Here is a 27,912-nt window from a genome sequence, read left to right on the forward strand (position 1 = left end):
GGGAGGTGGCGTACATTCTGGTGCCATTCCGCTGGGAGTGCTTGGACTATGGCCGTTTTCCGCTCTTGGTCCCAAAGTTTTCACCCGCCGCTGGGTGTCGGGGCCATATCCGGGTTGCGTCTTGGAGTTGCAACCGTTCTGCGCTCTGGGCTGGTGTGTGGGTAATTTCAGATATCCTCTGATGTTATTTATTCGAAGACGGTGCCATCTTGCTTGTTTGTTCTGCTAGAGGGAGTTCGCTTTTCAGCTTCGAAATTTTGTCTTTAGCCGGCTATCTTTTCCGATGAAATTGGAGCTGAGTGTTACGACACTGCTCTGCTGCTGATATTCGTCATTTCGCATCCCACTCTGGTTCCATATGGTAGTAGTTATGGTTGGGATCTCCCGGGCTCTCCACGGGGGCTCTTAGTAAAGCGACTGCATTGCCGGCGCTTTAAGCCATGCCCCCCTGTAACTTGCTTTTAAAGCTTTCATCAGTCAGAGCGCCAGTAGGCATGCACCACATCTGAATTGGGGGTGTAGGGCTCCTAATGTTCCATGTGATCACCAAGGGGGAATGGTCAGATATCGAACTGCCCACATGCTCAGCATTACAGATGTCAGCCATTTCCCACAGACCAATGAAAAGATAGTCAATTCTGTTGTGTAAATTATGGGGAGAGGAGTAAAAGGCGTAACCCTTGACCTCTGGATGTAGTTCCCTCCAGACGTCAACTAAATCTAAGTTGGTTAGTGCAATGTTCAGAGCCACGGTTGCTTATGGTGGGCCTCCCCGGGGGGCAGGGGTATCTGTCAAGCACAATGTTACTGACACAATTGAAGTCACCAACCCAGAGGAAAAAACACTCATGTCAAGAAGTAACCCGAGCAGACAGTGGGCCTCATTACGAGGCCGGCGGTGACCAAGCCAGAAAAACCGGCAGGTTACCGCTTGACCTGTATTACCATTCCGCCTCTGTCATTCCTGGAATCACCGGGGCATTACGACCCCGGTGACCCGGGAATTCCAGGGGCGGAATTCTGTAAGTCCCCATTCCCGTGGATGGGGATGGGGACCATGGAAACACCGGTTCAGTCTATGACAGAGCCGGTGTTCCATGTCCGCCTGCAGGCGAGGGGTGTTAAACCCGCCAGGTCAGACCTAGCGGGAGTGACACCTCCCGCCTGTAGGACTCTGAATGAGCCGGTCCGGAGAAAACGGTGGCAGCGGTTTTACCGCCACCGTTCTTTCCGGACCGGCAGGGTCGTAATGAGGCCCAATGTGCGGACCTGAGATGGGATGTTATGATTTGGGAAATATGAATTAACGATACACACTTCAGTGTGGTCTAGGTGACCTCTTAGGATCAAATAACACTCGTCCTTGTCTTTGTCAGTTTCTAAGGGATTGTGTCCTCCGACGTATTCCTTATCTTGATAGATGCACTTCCAGCTTGCTGGTCTCGGAAAAATGTTTCAGTAGAGGGTGCTGCGCGTTGGTGTCCCTCGACAGCCTCCGTATCGGCGCCGACGTCATCATGTGTATAAATAGACTTGCGCAGCGTCCGTTGCTCAGTTCCGTTTTTCCGTGCTTCGTGGTATCGTGTTGCTCAGTTCGTTAATCAAGTAGATTCTACGTATTCCTCGAGTATATCTTACTCTTTTCGATGGCTTCCTCATCTGAACCGTCGACCCCACGGTCCAGCTTCAAAAAGTGTCGAGATTGTGGAAAGAAAATGTCGTTGACGGATCCTCACAGGATCTGTTTGTGGTGCCTGGGATCGGAGCACCATTGTTCAGAATGCGAGGACTGCATGTCCATGACGGCGAAAGCCTTGAAGGAGCGTAAGGGGAAGCTAGAAAGAGGTAAGACTGTAAAAACTTCTACTCCTTCGAAAGTTTCCTCTGCAGAGTCGAGACATTCGTCTCCTCGCCGTCACAGGAAACATTCTCGTTCGAGGTCTCGAAGCAGTTCCCATCACTCTTCGAGATCCAAACATTCAAAAAAGAGGCGTCGAAGATCTCCCTCTTCTTCGTCGTCTTCTCTTTCCCCGGAAACGGTCACCTGCCCCACAAAACACAGCTCTCCAGCTAAGTGGGAGGAATTCCGTAAAAAGATGCGTAGCGTCTTTGAGAAAGCAGCCTTGACCCCCTCGGAGATGGCTAAAGGTGATACCCTGTGTGAAAGACCCGAAAAATCGAAACGCTGCGAGTCATTGGACCCGGCGAAAGAAACTGCTCCAGAGCGTCACAAACCCTCGAGCAAAGGCAGTAAGACTGCGTCATCGACGCCTTCGTCGAAGGCCCCTTCAACTCATAAATCTGCGTCATCGACGCCATTATCGAAGGGCCCATCGACGCATAGATATGTCGAATCGATGCCGTCCTCGACGCCGATAAAGGAGAAACCTACGGCTGTCACTATCTCACAGTCAGTAGTCATACCGAAGGCTTCCACCATGACGTCGAGAATGTCGTCGATAACCTGGACGACTCCGAGTAGGATTCTGATCCTCTCGAGTTCTTCGAGGTTGCTTCATACCTTTTCCACGCCTTTTTCGGTTTCTTCCAAGCCTTTGACTTCCGCGTCGACAACGTTAACGTTTTGTCAACCGGTTACTACAAGCTTGGCCCCTTCTGCTTTAGACATGGGTTTTAAGCCTTTTCTAAGGTCAGATTATTTCAGAACCTTGTCCTCTATTAATGAAGAAGGTGAGGATTCTGATCAGGAAAGACCTTTTGGATTGCAGAGAACTACAACACCTGTACCAGAGGAATTTATCTCTGAAGAAAATAGGTTGAAGGACCTTCAAGAGTCCTTGCATGATGCAAGTGGGTTGGATACTTCCCCCAGAAGTAGAATTGCCTAACCAGACCCAGGGGAACATGCTGAGACCCCTTATAGAACTTTAATGGCCAGAATAATAGAATTCATGGGTTGGTCTACACCTTCACCTGCTTTTCAACAAGATGATCTTACAGACATCTTAATTAAAGGCCCACAGGAAGATCCTGTGGTTCCATTCCATACTGCATTACAGAGGAAAATATCGACCAACTGGGAAACTCCTGAGGTTATCCCGGCAGTTAACAAAAAAATATCTGTCAAATATAGGGTATCTGCTTCTGACCCTGAATATTTGTCCAAACATCCAACTCCAGAGAGTCTGGTTGTTGAAGCAGCAACTTCATCGAACAGTAGATCTGCATAACCTACTGTTCCACAAGACAGGGATGATAAGAGATTTGACGCTATGTCAAAAAAGGTCTTTTCTGCGTTTAGCATGGCACTTAAATCCATTAATGCTACTTGTACACTCGCAAGATTCAGCCATACGCTTTGGGAGTGTGCTTCATCAGCGACTGACTGCCTCCCGGAAGGAGAAGAAAGGGAAGCTTTTCTGAACATCATTAAAGATGGTAAAGACGCAATGTGCGAATCCCTTCAAACTGGCATTGATTCTGCTGACAGTATCAGCAGGGCCATGGCAGCAAGTACTACAATCCGCAGATTTGCGTGGTTGCGAAAGTCTGGTTTTGCTACAGATGTACAGGCCAGACTTTTGAATATGCCCCACGGCTCTTCTTTATTTGGTAAGAAGGCTGATGACAGCCTAGAGAAGTTACAAACATCCAAGGCAGCAGCAAAATCCCTTGGAGCTGCAATCCGTCAAACTCCCTATCGCCCATCAGGAACCTCTTGGAGAGGTAGGTCCTTTCGTTTTTATTCCACATTTGGAAAAGGCAGAGGATATCCGGCTCAAAGAGGCCAAAAGGAATTCACCCAAGGTGGAAGGGTTAAAAGTACAAAAGCCGCAGCAGCAGGTGCCTCTTTACCCTCGGCATCTGCATCAGCCGCCTCTAAATCACTCTGAGGACTCTCCTCAAAAGACACCAGTAGGGGGCAAGTTAACTCAACATCTGACGGAATGGCAGGCTATTACGTCAGATGCTTGGGCATTGGAGCCAGTTGCCCAAGGTTACTGTCTGCCTTTTCTACGCACCCCTCAGTGTCATCCACCGGGGAACAACTCTTTGAAGTTTCCAGATCTGCTCCTTTTGCAGGAGATTCTAGACCTGCTGGTGAAAGGTGCCATAGAACCGGTACCTGTAGCGGAGAGGAACAAGGGTTGGTATTCCCCCTACTTCTTGATACCAAAGAAGAACGGAGGACTGAGACCTATCTTGGACTTATGAGAATTGAACAAATTCCTCAGGAAGGACAAGTTCAAGATGGTAACTCTCTCTCAGATCCTTCAGGCCCTCCAGCTTCAGGACTGGATCGTATCTCCAGACCTTCAGGATGCTTATTTCCATGTGCCAATCCATCTCAAACACAGGAAATACCTGAGGTTCGCAATTGGCAACTCTCACCATCAATTTCGGTTTGCCACTGCGAAACACCATTCCCTGTCTCCGATTGAGGAATGGATCTTGGATTATTCTTGTGGAAGCAAACCTCTGCTTTCCTTACAAATGTCACTGCCTACTCCAGGCTGGGAGGGACCCGTGCTCCCGCTTGACAGGGTCACATCCCTGACCCCGTCACACCTTCTACGTAAGTCCCTTTTCTTTCAGACTTGAGTGGGCATGTATTATCAAGAGGGATTCATGATAAGGTTGTGTTGCTATCTTCTAAATAATGATATAATCGACTAACAGGGCGAAATAACAGGAAATATTTCACCCTGCTGAAATGCTGAGTGTGCATGAAATGAGCTGATGAAGTAACATTGTTTTTGTAAGAAGAGTATGAAAAGAGCAAGAATGATGCCCACAGTGCATGCTACAGATGTTACAGCCATTTTCTGATATTAAACAAGCAGTGGTGGAAATGGAAAAATCAAAGGGGATATGATGGTTTGATATGGTACTTTATTTATATTGCGCCTATACACAATATGGGATCCCACAAGGGATGGGATGGGGGTGAAGTTTGGAGGAGGGGGTGGAGTACCAGAGAGGCGAAGCTGGCAGTTGGGCTCCGCTCAAAGGTAATGTTTAAAATAATAGTTTAAAAATTGTACAATTTCTTTATTGATGCTTCTTTCCAAACTCAAAACTGTGCACCAATTCCACCCTTAACTCAGTTCTATGGCAGTGGTGCACCCAAAATACTGTTGGTAATGCAGTGATTTTTAGAACATTAAAGGATCCATGGACACACTCTACTGTAGAATGCTACCATGTTAGTTCAGATGGTTGAGAGTTTGTTGCTGAGATGTGATATAGTCAAAACTGGTTGTTAATCATATGACATTTTACAATTTCTTAAAATAAAACAAGTGCTCTAAAATGTGTTTAGCTAGGAGATGGGTTGGGCTGTTCACTTGTATTCATGGTGGAAGTGGGGGTATTTCTGCCCCTGTTGTGAAAATCAAAAGTTGGTACCCTTGAACCCAAAGTTTAATTTCCTAATAACTGCTGTCAGCACAACAGAAGCATTTATTTGTGATTAACCAGTTTGACAAGCACATAACATCTTTATAAATATAACCTGTGATAAAATACAATGCCTAATAGCGTCACTGTGATAACTTTGAATCTAGAAACTATGCCTAATAGCGTCACTGTGTTAAAGTAGAACTTAGGGTGCCTAATAGCGTCGCTGTGTTAAAGTTGAACTATAGAAACTATGCCTAATAGCGTCTCTTTGTTAAAGTTGAACTTGGAAAGTATGCTTAATAGCATCACTGTGGTAAATTTGAATCTAGAAACTATGCCTACTAGCGTCACTGGGTTAAAGTTGAATCTAGAAAGTATGCCTAATAGCGTCACTGTGTTAAATTTAAACTTAGAAAGTATGCCTAATAGCATAACTGTGGTAAATTTGAATCTAGAAACTATGCCTAATAGCGTCACTGTGTTAAAGTTGAACTTAGAAAGGGTGCCTAATAGCGTCAGCGTCTCTGTATTAAAGTTGAACTTGGAAAGTATGCCTAATAGCGTCACTGTGTTAAAGTTGATCTTGGAAAGTATGCCTAATAGCGTCTGTGTTAAAGTTGAACTTAGAAAGGGTGCCTAATAGCGTCACTGTGTTAAAGTTGAATCTAGAAAGTATGCCTAATAGCGTCACTGTGTTAAAGTTGATCTTGGAAAGTATGCCTAATAGCGTCTGTGTTGAAGTTGAACTTAGAAAGAGTGCCTAATAGCGTTACTGTGTTAAAATTGAATCTAGAAAGTAAGCCTAATGAATCTAGAAAGTAAGCCTAATAGCGTCACTGTGTTAAAGCTGAATCTAGAAAGTATGCCTAATAGCATCACTGTGCTAAAGCTGAATCTACAAAGCATGCCTAATAGTGTCACTGAACTTAGAAAGGGTGCCTAATAGCGTCACTGTGTTAAATTTTAATCTAGAAAGTATGCCTAATAGCGTCACTGTGCTAAAGTTGAATCTAGAAAGTATGCCCCATTAGCGTCCCAGTGCTAGAGTTGAACTTTGGAGATATTCCCAACACCATTGAGTGTGCCCTAAAGTTGAATCTAAAAAGTGTCTTGGTCGCAGGCGCTTTACTGATTCACCATATCACACTACTACGCTTACTCTCTCCTATACACCATCATTCAACTAGAACACAGCTATACTATGACACATTCGGTCTAGCTGTTCTCACACTAACATGACCCCATGAACACCTCAACACCCTAATAAAACACAGCTAGCTGAGCACATTCCGGCTAGCTTAGGCGTCTCCTCAGGCCTAACGCAGCCACAACTCAGTCTGGGTGTCCACCCTCCAGACTGAACACATCCAACTGATTTCCTCAGCACCACACCTATCGCTAAGAAGCAGCTATCATGCAACAACCACACCAGCTGCACACATATCTAGTGCGCCCATGCACCATACGACACTCTCTCTCTCTCTCTACTGACTTGAACTACAGTTCCCGAGGGCGTTCAACCTACCAGCGCTTTGAGGTCATACCAATGATACATAAGGCGCTATACAAATGCCAAGTAAAATAACATAGTGTCTGGATTTATTCAAGATTGCAGGATCACTCAGATTAACACATATGTACATCTAGACAACCCAGGGTTCTATGACGTAACAACTGACAAATATTGGATTTTCTTGAGTACAGACATCTTTTGGGCAGGGGATTTTAATACGACCATTGGTGTGTCTTATGATACATCTGGTACTAAGCCTAGAGCACTGGCATCTGCAGGACACGTGGCAACAGGGACACTTTCCTTTTTTTAAATTTGATTGATTCATGGTCTGTTATTCATACAGTTAATAAAACATTTTCCCACTATTCTCCTTGAACGTGTCGTGCAATCTTTTATCGACGTGACTCTGGTCCCCGCTGTGTAGGCCTCATGCCTCTCCGATAGTCTAATTCTACATTATTTCCCTGACCCCTTCCCACTGACCCTTCCTACTTATAGAATTGAATCTTGCCAGTTCCAAACTAAACGTCCTCTTGGGGGTTTAAAATCCTCATCTTTCATGGACCAGGCGTTCAAGAGTGAGGTTGGGGCCCAGGTAAAATTGGGTTCTGTTCCCCTTCATTCTACACTGTGGGACTCCTTTGGGTGTGCATAAGTAGAGCCTGCAACTGCGTGTTTTTTCTTGATGTCCATTAATGAAAGACTCTACCTTAGACTCTTCCCTTCGCCACCTGAAAATAAGTTTGCTGAGAACAATAGGCAGGTTCACCTTCATAATATAAGCAACAAGCTAGCAGTGTTCAGCCGGTTCATTGGGAGATCAGATTCATCAAGAGACTGGCCATAGTGAGAAGATGTAATGAAGGTGTGCAAACTTGGTTGCACCTTGGCCTGGCTTGTTTGCCACAGCTAAATAAGGTCTCCGGGTCACCATCAGACCAATCCTGGGCCAGGCTGGTGGCTAGTACTCATTTTCAGGATATATTGTCATTTTACGCAAGTTTTATCAAGCCTTTCACATTCTTCCTGAGCTGAAATTGTATTTTATTAGTTGCAGAGATTATCTTAAGATTCTTTTGTGACACTACTGTGGCAGAGCTTGTTGTCCCAGTTACTACCTAAGAGATACTCGGAGCAATCTATGACTTACCCTCGGCAAAAGCCTGTGACTTTGATGGCATAACCTTTGAGTTTAACAAGAAGTTTGACCCGGTGCTGGCAATTAAGCTTCCTGAGGTATGGTATGAAGCGCTGGAGCTGGGCTTTCGTCCACCATTAATCAGAGATACCCTGTCACATTACTGCTAAAGCGTACACTTCAGTGTAAACACAAATGTCAATTCACAAATATTTACCTTTGCTAATAGACTTTGACAACATATATCCTACCTGATTTTCCCAAGCCATAATGGGTTTTTGGACTGGGACATGCATGTTTTAAACTTAAGACTTTTTGCCATTCTCTCCCAGAGTAACCCAGGCAGCAGAATCCTTGATGTTGGAAAGGCATTTGATTCTGTTTGGTGGGATTTCCTCTTTGCTACTTTGTGAAAGTTCTGTCTGGGGGACTATTTTATACGAGGTATATGGCTGCTATACTCAGACTCTAAAGCCCAACAATATGTACTGATGTAAGCATATCAATAACCTTTACTTTTGTGCTTGCTACAAAGCATGGGTGCCCACATTCTTCATCCAATTATGCCCTCTATCTACCCTTCACAGAATGCATCAGCATGCATACCGCTCAAAGATGACTTATGATGTGAAATTGAAAATATTTCTCTATACGCAGATGACATTCTGCTATATATTAAAAACCGGTGAAAAAGTCTGATGCCTGTGACACAGATGTGGTTTAATTTACCCACTTCTCAAGGTAGAGAATGGCAAATCCAACCTTTTTTCATTATTGGCGATTATCATTCGACCCTTGGCAGTCACAGAGTGAGTAATCTAACAAATACCATCTGTATGTCCGCGTTCTCAGAACTGCAAGGGAATTGCCTATAACTAATCTGCTCTATTTCTTTAAAAATTTCTGGAATTGCCTGGGATGAACAACTTAATAACTTAACAACAGTAATATCAGTTCCTTTTTGGTATGCCCGACCTGGGACACTCTCACAGAACATTATTCACAGTGTGGACTTGGAGCTGCACACAATGTGGGTGTGTATTGGGCTCCCAGCTTAGCTTGCTGCTGCACGTAGGGACTGAAAGAGCCAGCTTCTAGCCTCTCCCATTAAGCTCATGTGTTGTATCAGGAAAGGCAGTAGAAGGTTGCAAGTTTCGTCTAGTGAAATATGAATTACTAGCATGGACAAGATACATAAGGAAATGAGGGTGTGATAAAGTCCTATGTCAGAGAATAATATGTGGAAAATGATGAAGGTGGCCACTACCCTAGATAAAGGTTTTGAGAAGAACTGGACAGCACCAAGTAATCTGAACCTCTGTAAAAAAAAAAAAAATAGCCAGAAGGCAGGTTTGTGACCCGAGAGACCTGTGTTGCACATGTTTATGGCAGATTCACCCAGTTATTGCAATACTATGGGGTCAGGGAGAACACTGCTAAATGGGGTAAGGAGCACCCTGCCGAGCCACTGGCCACGCCAATACTGAAACACCTTGTAAATGCCAGGGGATGCAAGAAGTTAGTTTCATTGCTATATGAGAAGATTATGGCGGGCCTGAGAACTGGCTCACAAAGGGACCTGTGGTGTTTGGTTCTCCTCGGGTTTAATATGTGGGTGTAGATATGGTTGTATAAAAAGAAAGTGTCTCTGAAGTACCCCTAAAATGGATCCAAGTTAAGTGCCCTTACCCCAGCCAAATTACAGAGTATAAATCACATTGACAGTTACTCTTGCCCAGGATGTGGTGATGTCAGTGCTTGTTTATTTCATGTTTGCAGTGTGGTTAAGTTCTGTATTCTGTCTTAGGTTGAACAGTATCACAGGTCTAGCGTTGAAGCCACAATCCCTGCTCTGTTTTCTGGCAGGATGTATCCAAAGTTGCAAAGGCATTTTTTATTTTTATTTGGACATTCGGTTTATTACAAACCTTTGTTACTATTATAAAAGGCATTTTTGGGTCTAGCACTATTGTTGACAAGGCACTGTATACTCGTGGCATGGACTGACAAATTTACACATTTACATAGTCATTCACTAGGTGGTTCATGGACCCACTTTGGTGCAGTGACTATGAGGGGACAACACCCAACACTGTAGGGATGTCTGGGTAGCCTTTCACCTATGCTTACTGCAAACTACGGACCCCATTGTTATTGATGCAACTACCAAAGAAGAAACTGCTTACGATTATGTTGGACAATTACTAACCTTTATGCCCTGCACCTCATGCACATTATTATTACCTGCTTTCCAGCTGTATAGTCCTCCTGTGCTTCAAATGTTTTGTAACTCCTGTTATTGTTTTGTTGTAAACTGTTTACTGGTTTCGCTGATTATTCAGTTGTTATTCAGTTTAGTGTGATGCTTAAGAAAAGTAAAGTTTCAATATCCTTTTCACATCCTGTGCAGATATCATTGAAATAAATGAGAATGAAGGCAACCACATTACTTGTGATATTTTGAAGAACTGGTCAGTTGAGGATCAGGCAATGGAGATTGATATTGCTTTACTTCAGCAAGTGGAAGACCTGGAACGGAGAGTTGCATCTGCTAGTTTGCAAATGAAGGTAACCTGAATAAGCTTAAGCTCATTTCATAATACCATATGTATATTTTACATTTTTTGCTAGTGACATAAAACAGTTTTTTTCAAAACGTTTCCATTAGAATGTAAAATAAATATTGAGGAATTCACACGACACTAGACAGCACACGCATAATGGGTACAGTGCCAAGTCACAATGACTTCTGCACTGTACGCGCATGCTCAGGGGAATAGCATCTGCCTCCCGTATTGGGAAGTGCTTGCATATAATCCCCACACCTAGCGACCGTCACTACCCACCAGGACACCGAAAGGAGACCATCCAAGAACCCAGGGTAAGACAGGTCTGACCCGACTTGGACAGAGAACCCATGGACATAGCTGGCCCCCTAGGCTTGCTTGCCTGCAATGACTTGTGTTTTTTGTTTTGTTTTAATCTAGCTGCCTCGCTCACGGGTACGCTACACATCACAGTGAAATTCCCATTAGACTCCCATGCCCCCCCCCCCCCCCCCCCAAAACTCACCAACCGGACCATGGGGGACTCTGAACCTCCATTGATAACGGCAATTAGTACTAAAACAGCTCAACAACTGCGCCACATGGGAGAAACCATCACAAAGCACTCACCCCCTAAAAATCCAAAATCACCAATCCTGACCGTGGGGACTCCCAAGTTCCACAGACAACGGCAAGTTGCCATCTAACAATTACTGCGGTGCACCCATGATAATATTTTATTAATTTTGTACTTGTCTGACATGATGCACATACAACATGCTCAGACACCACAGTCCGGTATTGCCAGTATTCTGTAACAGCAGAGAACAATGATAAAACAAGGCATGGCCCCAGACACACCTTGCCATACCACTCACAAAAAACTATCTGGCCAAGGATACCTCTGCACCTGATATAGCACACACATGCCCAAATCCAGAAACACCTTCATGGATCCGCAACCGGGCAGTGAATCTTTGGCTCTCACCCAGAATTCTCACAACTAGCCAGCTGAGCACCCGCATGTTCAAACCACCCAGATCACAATCACAGGCCCAACACCCAGCATGGGCCAGTCCATCCTGACATGATATGATATAACTAACCGAGACTGTGGTTACCCTCCCACCCGATCTGCCCAACCAAGGGCCTACTCACGGGCAAAGACAGGAACCTGAGCCCCAGCATACTTGCTACTGCAGGTAAACTACACATACTTGCCTTTCCTCCCTACTGTATGTGCGTCCCTTGCTAGGGACGGGAAACAGAACCTTTTTCACCAGAAAAAAATGGTCTTCCCCATTAAATTTAGATGCATGCTGGGGCGCGGCCCCGTGAGCCTGCGCTCACCTGCCTCCGCCCAACGGCGCCACTACTCAGTCCTTTTTTCCGCATCAACAGGAGCAGACCGATTTCACTAGCGCCCCTGGGCGAGGCCTAAAGCCTTGTAAATCTGCACATATTTCTTCCTTTGTATTTCCCCATAGTCAATTCTTCAGAGTTAAAAGTACTCTGTCCTCTGGTGCCATGCTCCTCCCCGGCGCATGTCGACGGCAGCACGATTCAGCAGGAGTCCAGCCTCCGAGGGTTCCTTCCCCACGTTGGATCCACACGTGCCCTGCCTCCGATCCCTTGACCCAGACCACGGCTGCTCAGGGTGCGACACGCTCACCCCGCGTTCGTTGAAGAACCGCTTGGCCATGGTGGAGGGAGCTGTGCTCAAGGTCATCACAGGATAACCTCAAGGAGTACATCAGGAAGAAGACCAGGCCAAAGATAGGTGTCCTGTTCTCCTCTGCACCCCACAAGGGCGACTCCTTCCTTGGGAAGCATCCAAGCGGCAGGGGTGTTCCAGGTCCTAGGACCAGCAACGGCCCTGGGGCTCCAGGATCTCGCGGCCAACCAGCTAAGGGGTCCTTGGAACCTCCTGGTCCCACCGCGGAGGGGCCACAAGGCTCAAGTAATGGGGATCTCCCAGAGGGGCTCTGCTCTGATAGCAGGCTCTGCTCTGATAGCAGGCTCGATCCCGATTGGGCGTCTAAATGCAGTACCAGCACTACCGGCGTCTTACATGGTGCAATTATCGTTCATGTTCCACATTAGATTATGTCTTTGTGTCCCGTGATCTATGTGGGAAGGGAACGTCTTTGCAGATTAATTACTCTAAAGTTAGTGATCATTCTATGGTGGTTAGTTACATCCCAGGTTTAATTGTAGGGGCACATAGCTCATCAGGTCTTATGGTGGAAATAGACCCAAGAAAATGTGTGGTCAAATGGTCACGCAAGATTGCTTTGGCTTTTGAGGAACGTATGGCATCGCTTTTTCTAAACAACAATAGCGCTGTGGTGTCTCCCGGGTTTTTTTGTCATACAGTGATTGCCTTGCTGGGTGTCTTTGTATCAGCAAATTACTGTGTCAGGGAGTTAAGTGATGGGGCAATCACCCTCATACATTTGATGCTGAGGTGCAGGACCGTAAAAAACAACTGAGTGTTGCACTAAAAAGTATTTCGATTAGGAACCCAGGGTAATGAGAATAAGTCTATTGCCACTGTGAAAAGGGAGTATCAGAACTCGTTGTGGGGTTACACATTTCTGAGGGGTATAAAGGAGGCTGAAAAAAATGCTGGCCTGCATAATTGGGAACACATGCAGTGCATTTTTAAAAATTATCAAACCAAGAGGTTTTGAGCACAAGCCATCCTGGAGAAAGTTTGGGTTCAGCATTTTAACGGTCTTTATTTTCAGGATGGCCGGCTGGGACAGAAGCTGCATATTTAGAGGTCTTTGCTAGGGATGTGCCCTTGCCCCTTTGCTTTTTAATTATTATATCAGAGGTATGGTGCAATGCTGGGAAAAGGCAAGGATGAATCCGCCGATACTGGGTCGAGTTAAAGTCCAATATCTAAACTATGAGGATAACATGGTTATTTTGGATATGACACAGCTAGGCCTTCAGTGAGCGCTGGAGAGTATTCTGGCTTTTCTGAGAAACCTTGACATGTCAATTAATTCAGCTAAATCTAAAATGTTGGTATTGAATGTAGGCAGCTCTAAATGGAAAAATGTTAGATGGTCCCTGAATGGGCAGAATGTTGAAGTGCTGAATCACTTTAAGTATCTGGGCTCCATGATCTACGCCTCCAGGGAAGCTGGGTCCCTGTAACGATATGAAAGCAAAATGTGTTGCAGCAGTGGCACAGCTGAGGCAGTTTGATCATAAGCTTGGGAGGTTTTCCGCTCTCCCCTTGATAAGCAAAAAAATCATGCCTCACTTCATTTTTGGCGCACAAGTACAGGAAACTTGTATCCCTTGGTCTAGATTGGAGGCCCTACTGTTGAAGGTTTTTGGCCTCCCTAATTCTGTGCCTTTGGTTGGAATATTGCACGAACTGGGAAAACTCCTGCTCCAAAGCTTTATTGAGTGGGGGAAGTTACAAGTGTTCACTAACATTTTGGGTCCACCTGCTGCCTCCTTCTTTGTACACCTGAATGGTATGTGGTCCAACGGCTCTTGTAGGGTTTTGAATCAGTGGATTTCACAGTGTACCAAATCTTTGTTAAAAATTGACTCGTCATCTGAGGAGTTGATGGGCACTCCGAATAGAACTAAAATGAAATTCTACAGATAGGTTTGGATTGAACAAAGGTCTGAGGTAATGGTGCATCATTGTTTTAATGACCCTTTTATGTGGTGTCTGCATTTCTAAAGAAGCATCCATCTAGGGAATTCAGGAGAAACATCCTGAGATTAAAACTAGCAGTGGAGGTTCTGGGTAGGAGGGGGAATTTCCCAAGGGGCTCTCGTTTATGTCGCTTTTGCCTAAACAAGGTCTAAACATCTTTGCTTATTGTGCCCAGCCCTTGCTCAAATGTGAAGGAACAAGAAGATAATCATTGAGGAGTCAGGTTGGGAGGAGGAGCTCTGGTGCAGGATTTTAAATACAAATGAAATGCCCTTACTGCTAAAGGTTTTAGATTTTTTGGAAACTGTTGGATTTTAAATGTGTCAGAACCCCAGTCTGTGTTTACTGAGAATTTCTAAGTGCATTTCATTGATATAATATTTGTTTTAATCTTTGTGTGTTATTGTGTTGTAATGTGTGAAAAGTACAAATTCGGAGCTAAACCATACAATAAATACATGAGGAAAAAAAACATTAAAACTTAACTAACAACTGTAAAACACAAATGCAAGACTCATTACTGTTCTCAAGTGCACGGTAACTGGGCCCAAACACATCCACAGCTACACTAGATCTGACAATGACAACTTGCCCGAGGGCCAATACTCAGACCACGACTATAGAGGAGTCTCCACGGGATGAACACTTATTGCCATCTAGCTCAAGGAGGCGCTGCAACCCGTAGCCGTTGCCAGCTGTTCCTTCTACCCCTCAGCCGGTACCCAGGGACATATCATTGGACATCTTTACGACACTGCACATGCTGGTATTGGACATACAGCAAAGGCTGCCTAGGCTGCCTGCTGCACCTGCGCCGGCTCAAGCCCAGAGTCCCGCAAGGCTACAGATCAGGGGCGCATCCAGGCAAAGGCTTAAGTCTAAGGATCGGACTGGCCTGAGGCATCAACCGACACCCCCACCGCCTCTGCATCGGGCGTTGACACCTGTAGTTAAGGAGCACACAGGCACAGGTACGGATTTGGATACTATGGTGACTCATATCGACGAGTCCGATGACTTTTTGCCAGCAGACGGAAAGCCGCTGGGTGCCGACGAGCCCACCAGGGCTTCACCACCGGATGAGGTTGGTTGCTTTCACGCCATGATATTGAGGACCACTACCCTCTTCAATTTGGTGCCAGAGGAGACGAAGGAGGGAGGGGCTACTCTTCCAACGCCAGGAGTCCAGGCAGAAGACAGTCATGTCCATTCCTCTGCTGGATGATGCCTGGGAGGAAGGTTTGGCCTTAATGAAGATGCCGAGTACTGCACCTCCCAAGAGAGATAGGCTGGAAAAGAAGTACGTGTTTCTGAACTTGGACCCCAGGTGCTTGAGGTCACAGCCTTCTCCCGATTCTGTGGTCTCTACTGCTTCCAGGAAGCTCTCAGCAAATCCATAGTCTTCGCCCATGGTGCTTCCTGACTAAGCAGTGAAGAAACTGGATGCAATGGATAAATGCATCATTTACACCGCAACCTCTGCCATCAAGGCCGCTAATGCCCTGGCCAGATCTTATATCGCTAAGACAGGGAGCTGTGGTATAAGCTCAGATCTATTTTGGAATTCCTGCCGGAGGACAAGAGGGTTGATGCCCTGGCCCTGTTCAGGTGGATGAGGTGTCGTCGGACCATGCCATCACAGTTGCTTTGGACGTCGCGGATACTGGTTTCTGCCAGATGGGCAACTGGGTGTCCCTTCAATGACAGGGTTGGCTGAAAGCCACCAACTTCAGGTTGGATGTCCATTCCAAGGTGGTAGACATGCCCTTTGATGGGGACAGCCTTTTTGGCAAGAACGTGGACAAAGCTCTCCAGACGATGGACACAGAGACGGCACACTCACTGGAAACATTACAACAGCGAAGGTGGTCGTCCTTTCGATCTTCAAGAGGGAAGTCTGGCAGGTCCTCGAAGGGGTATAACACCCCCTATCAGCAGCCCTCCCGCTCCACGACTCAGGAGGCCTACAGAGGCTGCTTGCAGGCCTGCAGCAGTTGAGAACACCATCGTCGTTGCACGCAGGCCAGGACGCAGATGCCCACGCAGGCCTGAACCGGCTGTGGATTGCTGCTCCCACTTGCACATTCCGGTGTGCAGCCGACTAGCGAATTCTGACATCGAGTGGAAGACTGTCACCATGGACAAATGCGTGCTGGACGTTCTTCGTCGAGGACACTCCTTGGAGTTCCAACACAGGTGTCCTTGAATTCCTCCTGTGGCTTGTCAAGAAATACTTATAGCACAGCAGCTGCAGGAGATTCAGGCCATATTAAGAAAGGGGGCGATAGATCCCAGCGCCTCTGGTGCTTCCGGAGTTTACTCCAAATAATTTCTGGTACAGATGAAGTAAGGAGGGTGGCGGCCAATCCTAGACTTAAGACACCTCAACAAGTACTTGAAGTACCAGAAGTTCTGAATAGTCACGTTGCAGCACATGCTCGGCCAACTGGGGGAAGGAGACTTCCTGGCAGCGCTGGATCTGCAGGACAGCTACTTTCACATCCCCATCCACTGAAAGCATTAGAATTTCCTGCGGTTCATGGTACAGGGACAGCACAATCAGTTCAAGGCTCTGCTCTTCATCCTGAAATCAGCCCCAAGGGTGTTCATGAAGTACTTGTCTCCGGTGGTGGCGCATTTTCGTCTCAAGGGCATCCACATCTACCCTTAGCTAGATGATTGGCTCATCCGCTCCAGCTCTCATGCGATGGCAAACCAGCACACAGCAGAGACCATTCGTCTGCTGGCCCATCTCGGATTCTCCATCAATTGTACGAAATCCTGTGTGGAGCCATCGCACAATGCTTCTTTTCTGGGCGACCATCCCAACATGGTCGCTTGCCTGACAACCCCTTCTTAGAAGAGGATGACTGCCATCCTGGCGAAGGTGAAGCGCCTGTCGTATTTGCAATACACAACAGTGTGAGCCATCAAGTCGCTGTTGGGCATGATGTCCTCCTGCATCCACCTTGTCCCTTTTTGCAGGCTACAGATGAGGCCTCGCAGGAGTTTCTGGATGCCTGGTGGCTGCAAATCTCAGGCAGGTGGACAGTCAAGATCATCCTCAACCAGGAGTTCCATCAATCTCTACAATAGTTTCAGATCCCACCATACCAGGAGATGGTCACCACGGATGCCTCCCTGGAGGGGTGTGGGGCCTGAACTGGACAGTTGCATTCCAGTGGCCTCTGGCTTTCAGAGAAAAGGACCTTCACATCAATGTTCTAGACCTCTGGGCAGTCCTCTGGGCCCTAAAATCATTCCTGCTGTTGCTGAAGGGGAAGGTGGTGTGAATCTTCATGGACAACACCACTACCATGTTCTACATCCGGAAACAGGGTGGGACATGCTCCCTGGCGCTCTCCCTGGAAGCCCAGGGCCTGTGGCGCTGGGCCATTCTTCAGGACATGTTCCTTGTCCCGTTTCACCTGGCAGGCACCAAGACCGCCATAGCAGACTCGCTCAGCAGTGAGCTGCATTCTTGCCACAAATGGGAATTTAATCAGGATTAAGTGTCTCTTCTCTTCCACGAGTGGGTTAACCCCAGATCAACCTCTTTGCAACAGTGGCCAACTCCGAGTGCCGGGTCGTCAGCAGGTTCCCTCAGCCAAGGAGCCTGTGGATGCCTTTTTGTTTATGTGAGAGAGACTCTCCTGAACGCATTCCCTCCGATCCCGCTCCTGCTAAGAGTGATCAACACGCTCAGACAGTGCCATTGCACGATGATACTCATCACTCCGGCGTGGCCTCAACATATCTGGTACATGGACCTGCTCCATCTGTCAGTGGCTCCGTCTATCCAGCTGCCTCCACTTCCCAAACTTCTCTCCAGAGAAGACGGGGCAATTCTGCACCACAACCCAGCGTTGCTGAGCCTCACAGCCTGGCTCCTGCAGCCCTAGAGTTTGGCCATTATTCCCTGCCATCGAACTGTAAGAAAATCTTAGCCAAAGCCAGGGCTTCCTCTATGTTGGCGTGCTATGGCCATAAATGCAAACACTTCTCAGTGTAGTGCAGGGCTCAGAAGATTACTGAGTGTCACAGCTCTGCATCTCCTTCTGTACCTACTTTCTATCAAGGTGCACCTGGCTGCCATACCCCGTTATATCAGGGCGCCTGGTAAGCCATCCCTGTGGTTGCCCAGGCTCGTCAAAGAGTTCCTCAAAGCCCTCTTCAGGACTTTGCCACCATCGAAGGCTCCTGCTTCAGCTTGGGAGCTTAGCGTGGTCTTGACAAAGCTCATAGTGCCAAAATTTGAACCATTGCATTAGGCCCCACTGAAGTTTCTCTCGTGGAAGACAGCTTTCCTCGTGGCGATAACCTCAGCCAGGCTGGTCGGGGAGATCCAGGCGCTCTCTTGCAAGCAGCTATATTTGTCCTTCCATGCTACGAGAGTGGTGCTGTGGACCCACCTTTATGCCGAAGGTTCCTTTAGATCCACCTCAACAAGTCTTTGGTTCTTCCAGTCTTCTTCCTGAACACTTCCACGCTGGCAGAAAGAATGTTGCATTTGCTGGATGTTGCTCGCGCCTTAAAGTTTTATGTGGCACGAACAAAGGATTTCCGGTAGACATCTCAACTTTTTTTAATTTTGGACCTGTGAATCACTGGAAGGCCCCGTCTATGACTTCCATATCCAGGTGACTCTCTGGCTGCATCATGCACTGTCATGGTTAGGCTAATAGACCTATACTAGGCCATCCAAGAGCCCATGCCACCAGAGCTATCACAGCAACAACAGCATTTCTCTCTGCTGCTCCCCTGCTTGGTATCTGTAAGGTTGCTATGTGGAGGCCCATGCACATCTTCACGAGGGTCTACAACGTCGACAGATTCCAGGGAGGAGTCCTGGGTTGGCCAAGCAGTGATACGCAACCTGTTATCTTGAGGTGAGTTTGTTCCAGGGGTAAGTGTTTTACTTCTGTTGAGCCTTGCCACCTCCTGTGGTTGTTTATATGTACTGATGTGTGTTCTTTATTCATGAGCATGTGAATCCATGCCAGACTCCATGCTGGAGAAGGACCGAGTTACTTATTCTCCAGCATGGGTTTGCCATGGATTCACCTGCAAACCCTCCCTCCTTCCCCTCTGTGCCTGTTCTCGTTTCATGCTGCCACTTTATGTGCTATACCAAATATGAAGATGGCCACCAGGGGAGGGAGCTTAGGGAGACGGCTGTGATTGTATGGGAGTAGTATGACCCAAAGGACAGTGATTGGTTTAGAGGAGAAATTAAGTTTTCAGGCTAAATCGAAACTGCTTTCATTTTTTACTGAGGATTCCCAGCCTGATGACAGGGAATATTCATGAGCATGTGAATCCATGCCAGACTCATGCTGGAGAACAGGAATTACATGTAAGTAACTTGTACCTTATAGGGGCATCAATTCGAACAGAAGACAGCCTAGTCTTCCCCTCTAACGAGAGAGTGCAAAACATGCTTTTTCAAATCCCTCAGTACATAGTCGGTCGTCGTGTAACTGTGCAAAAGGCCAAGTGCCTTCTAGGAATGATGGCCTCCTGCATTTACCTTGTACCACATGCCCGGGTGTGCATGTGTCCAATGCAAGAGTGGTTAACGAAACAATGGTCGTAAGTCTCTCCCTTCCCCCTTGCAATTTTCCCTTCCCCCTCCCTTGCACTTGCGCGATCTGAATGACACCTGGCCTAGTAGGATCGTTGTCTGTCTCCCCTTTGTTCCCCCCTGCCTGCCTCATTGTGCCTTGAAACACTTGTGTATAAGCGCGTTACAAATAACATATCATATCAAGCAAGCAGTATTTGGGATGATCTAGTGCTGGTTTCTTAGCTGTAAGGAACTCATGGTGGCAACAGTGAAGACAGACACAAGTGATCACAGTTCAAGGGTGTTTATTGCAATGTATAATGGGTGAGAAAAATGCCTAATCTAAACCTAAATCTAAGGTGGGAGAAAGCTACGACAATCAAATCATAAGAAAGCAGTCCTACTGGCATCTTGTCAAACAAAAAAGGCCTATACTAAAAATAAACTATTGCCAATCCTTACAACTAAGTTACAAAATAGTGTAGGATAATGTTCTCAAGAAAAGAAAGAAGTGTTCATCAAATGATAAGTCAGGATGATATGGTTGGGTCTCCCTTCCTCAAGTGTTTAGCACGGGATAAGGCAGGACCTTTGAGCACAGCACACTCCTGGGCCTCACCAGCACAGTTCCTTTCTATGATGCCAGGACCTTCTGGGGCCAAGACCCTTTGCTGCAAAAGTGTATTGCCTTAGATGGCCAGCTGTGCCAAAAACAATAAACAAACAAAAGTACTGTTGGCAAACTTTTCACGTTAGTTGACTTTTCATCGCCTCTTGGATACCCCTCTGCCGGCCTCAGATCCTTCTTACAAGGTTAGCCTCCCTCAATCAGGTTCACTATGGCCTTTAAGTATCACTATTCTCAATGTCCTTTTCACCAACTGTCCATTGTGGACATCCCTCAGCCGGGTTCACATTTGTGCTCACAATGTTCATGGGTATATTACTGATTACCCTTAATTCCCAGTAATCCCTCTGTCAGGTTCACATTTGCCAGTTTCACAGTTGAATCAGTTTTCTCCCATGTGTCAAAGACTTTCGAGTGTACGAGGGATTTTGCTTGACCTTCGTAGGACCACTTTGACACTTTACACTAGGCTTCTTGGTCTTCGTAGTTTAAAAAAAAACACAACTCCAAAAAGGCTTTAGTCAGAGTCCTTCGAATGAGCGCCCCTGCCACGCCTGACCACTCTGCTTCTGAACCTTTTACTAGGGTTTCTTTAAAGTTCAATTACACAAGTTCTTTGTTCAACAAGGTTAACTCCTGCAACCTTGGACCCAGCACAGTTCGGTTTCACTATCTGTTTCTCCGACTCACCGGCTGTGCTGAACTGTTAGAATCTCTTGTCTCGGGAGTCAAGGACGTCACCACAGTGGAAAGCGCTTCTCCCGGCTTTGACTATCCGCGCGGGAGGGCCCTGTGTGCCCTTGACACCTGTCACACCACACGCCAGCTGGACTTCTCAGTCTTATGAGTTCCTTTTCGGAGGCTTCGTGTGTCTGAGGTGAAAAGGGCAAGGGCAGTTCCCTCCTAGTCGTCCCTCCAGGTCTCTCTGCCTTTCTCCTCCATCTGAACTGCCGGTCCGGAATAGCTGCTTCCTTGTGCGTTCGGCCTTTGCTCGAAGTGTGCTTTCATGCTCCACCTTTTATCCCTTTGGGGAAGGGAACGGGCCGTCAGATGTGCGTAGTTTTTATCAATTGCCTGACTCTGCCTAACTCTTCTGTTGGGACATGTCAGGTAAACGGCTCGGTTGTTAATCCGCTGTCTGTCACAGTGTAGGAAAGTGTTTGTGTTGGAAAAGGGGGGGTTAGAACTTATAAATATCCTATGGGGTAGGTTGGGGAAAAGGTATTATAGGGAAGGAAGGGGTACCGGGTCTCACCCGTCGGGTGTCCCACTTCTACTCCCCGAGGACCCCTCATCCAGGTGATCCTCCTGCGCTGGTCCACCCCCAGGAACTAGATCACAGATCCCCGGGGACTAGCGGGTGAGACACCTTCTGGTTTCTCACACAGCCTCTTGTTCTATCCCTGCAGTGGTGGACAAAGGAGAACCTTTTAAAGGGCAAGCCATCGAACACCCCACTCTCACGACAGACGCATCGCTATCAGGGAGGGGAGCTCATTTTTTCCAACACACTGCGCACAGGGTGTGGATACAAGTTTTAAACAAAAAGCATATCAACCTTCTAGAACTGCTAGCAGTCTCTTCAAAGCTCTACAAGACTACAAACAACAGCTAGTAGGGAAGACTATGTGTTGGGGGCGACTGTGATGGTGGAAATGCATCGGAGGGACAGGCCCTCCGAATGCTTGTCCTTTATTCCTTTATTGTGTATTTCCTGTGTTATTTTCTGCCCAGGAGTCCATGCGGGACTCCTGGCAGTGCAGCTCTTCCTCTTTTTGGTTTGGTGTACAGACCTTTGGTATACCCTGATGGCACCCATGGGTGGGGGTACAACCCAGTACCCCTAGTATATGTTTTGGGCACCTGTGTTTGGCGGCCCACAGAGCAGGGTATGGGCTGGTGGCAGCTCCATGCTGACTTTAACAGGTGCTCTGATTATCCTCCATTTTAGGATACCCAGTCCCTGCCATTGGAATCAGTTGATTCCTGATACGAGACAAGATGGCACCTGTGGTCTCTTGCTTTCTATTGCCTGTTACCTTGTTTTCCCGAAGTCCCGGGAAGCCCTGACTCTGTCCCTTCCCCCTGACTGATTGTTGGGTGGAAGTTCCATATATGGTATTGTGGGGAAGTCCAGGCCAGATTGGCTGGAGCCTTCCCAGTGACTGTATGTTGTGGGTACGCCCTTGGGGTGGGACCTGGGTGAATGGAGTGTGTGACCAATATACACTTCTTGTTATAGGTGTCTGATTTCTGGTATGTGACACAAAGACTGAGACAGCCCTGCCCGAAACTGGTATGAATGCAGTGTGGCGTGCTGAATGGCTGGGTACTTGTCCCAATACACATTCCTTGTTCTGCGTGTCTGGAGGGAGGAGAATGGCCTGAATGCGCTGTGAGCCTGATTGGCTGCCTGCCTGCATGAATGCCCTTTTGAATGATTGGTTGCCTGAGTGTGACCCAGCAGAGTGAATAAGAGACCAAACAGTTATCTGATACTTGATGCTTAACCTTGAGGCCCACTGGAAGAAGAGGAATTGCTGCTGCTGTCCTTCGCTAATCTGAAAGCTGCTGTGCCATCAAGGAACTGATCCAAGAGGAGACTTCTTTCCGAGCTACGAGGGACCATCGTGCACCAGCTTACCTTCGCCGAAGCGCCCTAGAAGTTAGTCCTCGAAAGGCTACCGACCGGAGACGGGGACCGCCGCGGAATCACAAAGCGAAGCGCCCAGACATTGAAGTCCATCACCGTCGATGACCGCCGTCACTGACCGGAGCCGCAGTGCTCCTTTGCCAAAGAACACTTTGAGCCAAGGACTCCCTTGCTCATCACCGTCGACCGCTTTCATCCTGCCTCAGAAAGTCAAGGCCGCCGACGAACAAGGATTATCCGCTGGTGGGTTTTCCCGCCACCCGAAGACCACAGAGATGCTGACGACCCGACACCCTTGCTGGCCCAAAGTTCTTTGACTCTTTGCAGCAACTAACACTTGCCGTCGAGGTGCACTGCACGCCTCAGCTTGCAGGATGTTTTCGACCGATCGTCATCGAGCACTGCAAGAACCGAAGCTGCTGCCGCACCGACAGTGTTAACCCTTTTTCTTCACCGACTCTCGACGACCCGTGGCTCCTGCCTTAAAGGGAGTGCACTCAAGAACGGCCCGTCGACGACTCACTGAAGAATTCTACGAAACAAGGTACTTTGGGGTCGTAGAACCTTTGGAAGGAATTGAGATTATATTAAGCATAATTGGACTGGGCTTGTCAAATACGCTTTATTTACAGGTTGCCCAAGTGGGGGGATTCTTGCATAGAATTGTCTCTAGGTAGACGGAGGACTGTTCTGCCATTGCTTGATTTATCTTGCTTTCTTTCTGTGTCTAACGTTGATTCATTTTATAATCTGATTCGTATGCCATTTTTGAACTGTTAGCAGTTGATGCATTTCAAAGGAATCGATAGATAAGAGTGATACCACGTAGACCAGTATATATTTGCCTTTATAGTATTGCCAGAGTACAAAGTGTGCTATTGTGATTGTGTATATAACGTGAACCTTATTTATATAAAGACTGCGTTTTCACTAACATAGTGTGTGGACATTCCTTTGTGGGTGCTTGGGCACTACACTGTACTTGAGAACCAGCCCGCATCACCTGCTGAGAGCTTAAGCCTTGATTGCTCTTCCACGATACCAAATAGAGAATCTTGGCTGGGGTTCTCTGTGCCTCTACTCTGCTATATAGAGAGCAGGAGTACAGATACCCCCCTCCAGTCTTCACACCACCCATGCCCTCGACATTGACCTTAGCAGCCTTGCTTCTGAGGTAATAGAGTTTGGTCACTTAGACCTAGTCCAACAGTGTATGGACATTCTAAAGGAATTACACAGATCTAACACAAGACACTGTTATTTCAACAGGTGGAAACACTTTCTCTTGTGGTGTAAAGCACGTAACATCAACCCTCTTGACTGTTTACCTTTACATATAGTACATTATTTACTATATCTTTTAGACGCTAGCTTAGTCTTCAATTCCTTCATGCCTACACCACATCTAAGAGTAAAGATTCTTGGTGGAAAGTGCCTGTAGTTAAAATGTTTATGGACTGTGTTAAAAGGTCATACCCTCCAATTGCTAATCCACCTTCCGGCTGGGGCTTGAATGTTGTGCTCACTAAGCTCATGGGGGCTATCTTTGAGCCAATGCACAAATCCAGTCTTAAATATCTAACATATAAAGTTGTATTCCTGGTGGCCATTACATAGTTAAGGAGATTAAGTGAACTTCAAGCCCTTTTAGTACAAGATCATTTTGTCGTTATTCACAAAGACTAGGCACACATCCACGCTTTTCTCAAAATATCATCTCTAAGTTCCATGTAAACTAATCCATAGAACGTTCTGCTTTCTTCCAAAATGCAAATAATGCAGCAGAGAAAAGCCTACATACCTTAGATGTCAGGACTGTCATGTATTACCTTCAAAAAACTAAACCACTCAATCAGACTTCTTTTTGTGTCTCTAGCTGCAGGGAGAGCAAGCGATCCTATCTCTAAATGGTTTGTCAAATGCATCCAACGTTGCTATTCTTTTGCTAATAGAACCAAACACACGGCACAGGAGCTAATATAGCTTTCTTTCCAAATGTTCCCTTAGATGCCATTTGCAAAGCTGCCATTTGGAGTTCCATGCATACCTTCACACAACACTACTGTTTAGATACACAATCAAGAGGTGACGCACAGGTGGGTCAAGCAGCGGTAAAACCTGCCGCTCTACCTTCAAACAACCCACCACCTTCTTCTGGCACTGCTTGCTAATCTGTGCAAAGCATGTGAGTCTAAGCAGATCCACAAGCCTCAGAAGGCATACATTCTCCAGCATGGGGTCTGGCATGGATTCACATGCTCATGAATATTCCCCGTCGTCAGGCTGGGAATCCTCGGTAAAGAAAAATCAGTATCAGTTTCGTTTCTGATCTGTCTTTCGTAGTAGTAACCAATCACTGATCTCTGTGTCATACTGACCACAGCCAATGACTGCCATCTCCCTAAGCCCCGCCTCTGGCAGCCATCTTCAGATTTTTACCGCACGTTCAAGTGTTGGGATCCTCGTGCTATTGCTCTCGAGCTTTAGTGCGTTTTCGCGCTTTTTCATAGGAAAATTCTCTCTTTTTTCGGTGAAAAGAGCCTCAAGCTCCACCGTTTCTTTATCTGATCAACGGGGACCCGTGTCGGATTCTTCTACGCCCCTCAAGGGTGAAGATTTCATCGAGCCACGCTTTTAGAGGACTCCAGAAGTTTCTCAGGCCCATCTCGGACATGGCCCAGGAGAAGGGAAGCTCCACGCCCGGAAAGCTGTTCAGGGTCTGCCCTGGATGCCAGATTCAGAATGTCTTTAAGGAGGACGAACACTCCCTTTGCCTCTACTGCCTGCATGAGGACAAGACGCACGTGGAGAAGGACTGTGCGTTTTGCGGCAATATGTCGGAGCGGACCATGAAGGACCGCCACCTGCGTCTCGCCAACTGGCTGGAAGGGAAGAGCCCGTCAGGCGAGAAAAAGAAGTAGTAGTCCGAGCGGTCTTCTAAGACCTTTGAGGGTGCCCCGTGACGGGGGCCCAACAGAAGGCCCAGCACTGCGAGTCCGCTGGCACCGGGAGCGCCGAACGGTCGGGCTCTACGGTTGCCAGGCAGGGCGCATCCACCCCAGCACCATCAACCATGAGCCAACGCTCTGGCTCGGGTAAGAGGAAGGCCGAGCACCCGGCGAAGCTCCTGGAGAGACCCCGGTCGAACTCGAAGGCCCCATCGGAGGGGGAGCGAGGCGGTGACCCTCCCTCCAAGGAGAAGGCAGTGAGCGCACCTAAGGTGGTGAAAGCCTTGATCCACCCTGTCAAGGCCTCTATCGAGACAGTCGCGGCGGCCCTGGCTCAGCCTGTGGAGGCTACACCAGTGGAGGCGACCTCGGGGCCCAGAGTCTCCCTGCCACCGCGGAGGGAGTCCTCTTTCAAGCCCATCGACAGGACCCCCGTGAAACCTCCGACGGAGAAGAAAAAGGGGGGGCAGGAGGTCGTCGTGGATTCGGCCTCAACCTCTGAAGAGGAGCTGATCGAAGTCTTAAGCCACGGCATTGGCGTGGAAGACGACCAGCCCATCGGGAGGGACCCCGACGTAGGAGACGACGAGAACGTCGAGGGTGCCGACGAGGCTCCTGACCGTCCGTCGGAATCCCCTCAGCCAGCGCCGCAAGACAACTCGGCGGCCATTTTGTTGGCTATACAGTCCTTATGCTCGGAGATAAGGACGAGATTGCCGTTACCACCAATGGAGGAACCACTCCCGACGGGGGACCCGGAGCCAGGCCCTTCTGGGAGCCCTCCTCCTAAAAGAAGGAGGATTCATCCTCCACCTCCTTTTCAACTATTGCGCCCTGCTCAGCCCTCCTCCCCGTCCACGACCCATGGGATGGACACAGCCGCGACGGGTACAGACGACGAGGTTTACGACAAGGATCTTCCGTCGTCACCTCCTCCCCGGGCTTCCCCGCCCAACGAGATTGGAGAGTTTCATGCCATGATCACCAGGGCATCCGAGCTTCTCCAGCTCTGCCCGGAAGAAAAGAAGAAGGAAGGTTTCCTTTATCAACGGCGCGAGACCAAGAGGAAGACGGTCCTCGCTGTACCTCTACTGGACGATATCTGGGATGAGGGTCTCGCCCTCCTCAAGAACCCATCCACAACGCCTGCGAGAAGGGATCGGTACGAGAAGAAGTACCGGGTCCCGTACGTGGCCCCCTTGTGCCTTCGGGCACAGCCGACCCCGGACTCGGTCGTCTCTGTGGCGGCCAGGAAGAAAGCGGGGGGGCTTTGGCCTCTACGTCAACCTCCCCCCGGACTTCGAGGGAAAGAAATTGGACACGATGGGACGCAGAGTCATCTCATCAGTTCAGAGCCCTTCCCTTCGGATTGAGGTCGGCACCCAGGGTGTTCACCAAGTGCCTCGCACCGATGGCGGTGCGGCTGCGCCTGGAGGGGATCCAGGTCTACCCCTACCTGGACGACTGGCTCATCCGAGCAAAGACAAGGGAGCTTGCCGCGGAACACACGGCGAGGACCGCCCAACTACTCACGGACCTGGGGTTCTCCATAAACTACGCCAAGTCCCACCTAGTGCCCGCGCAAGACGCACTGTTTCTGGGAGCGAAACTTGACACAGTGGCGCTTCTGGCCTCTCCGTCGGAGGAAAGGACGAGGGCCATCTTGGGCAAGGTGCAGCGGATGCTGTTTGCGGATGCGGCCAGGGTGAGGTCCATCAAATCCCTCCTCGGAATGATATCTTCTTGCATTTATCTCATCCGCCTGTGCAGGCTTCGGATGCGCCCGTTACAGGAGTTCCTGGACGCTCGCTGGATCCAGACGATGGGCAGCTTCGAGGACAGGATCACAATCGACGAGAGCTTCC

The 27,912-nt window shown here is 47.9% G+C and overlaps 1 protein-coding gene across 16 annotated transcripts in view; it reads left to right on the forward strand.

Annotated features, from left to right (window-relative positions):
- Nucleotides 1–27,912, forward strand: part of BAZ2B (bromodomain adjacent to zinc finger domain 2B) — a 2,602,315-nt gene that overhangs the window by 2,202,092 nt on the left and 372,311 nt on the right. For all 16 annotated transcript variants that reach the window (XM_069616356.1, XM_069616365.1, XM_069616369.1 and 13 more), the window contains one exon: nt 10,429–10,586. In XM_069616356.1, the coding sequence (XP_069472457.1) occupies nt 10,429–10,586 (158 nt within the window). The remainder of the gene's footprint in view (nt 1–10,428; nt 10,587–27,912) is intronic.

The sequence above is a fragment of the Ambystoma mexicanum genome, chromosome 9, assembly GCF_040938575.1.
Source record: "Ambystoma mexicanum isolate Mex_15411 chromosome 9, UKY_AmexF1_1, whole genome shotgun sequence".
Lineage (NCBI taxonomy): Eukaryota > Metazoa > Chordata > Amphibia > Caudata > Ambystomatidae > Ambystoma > Ambystoma mexicanum.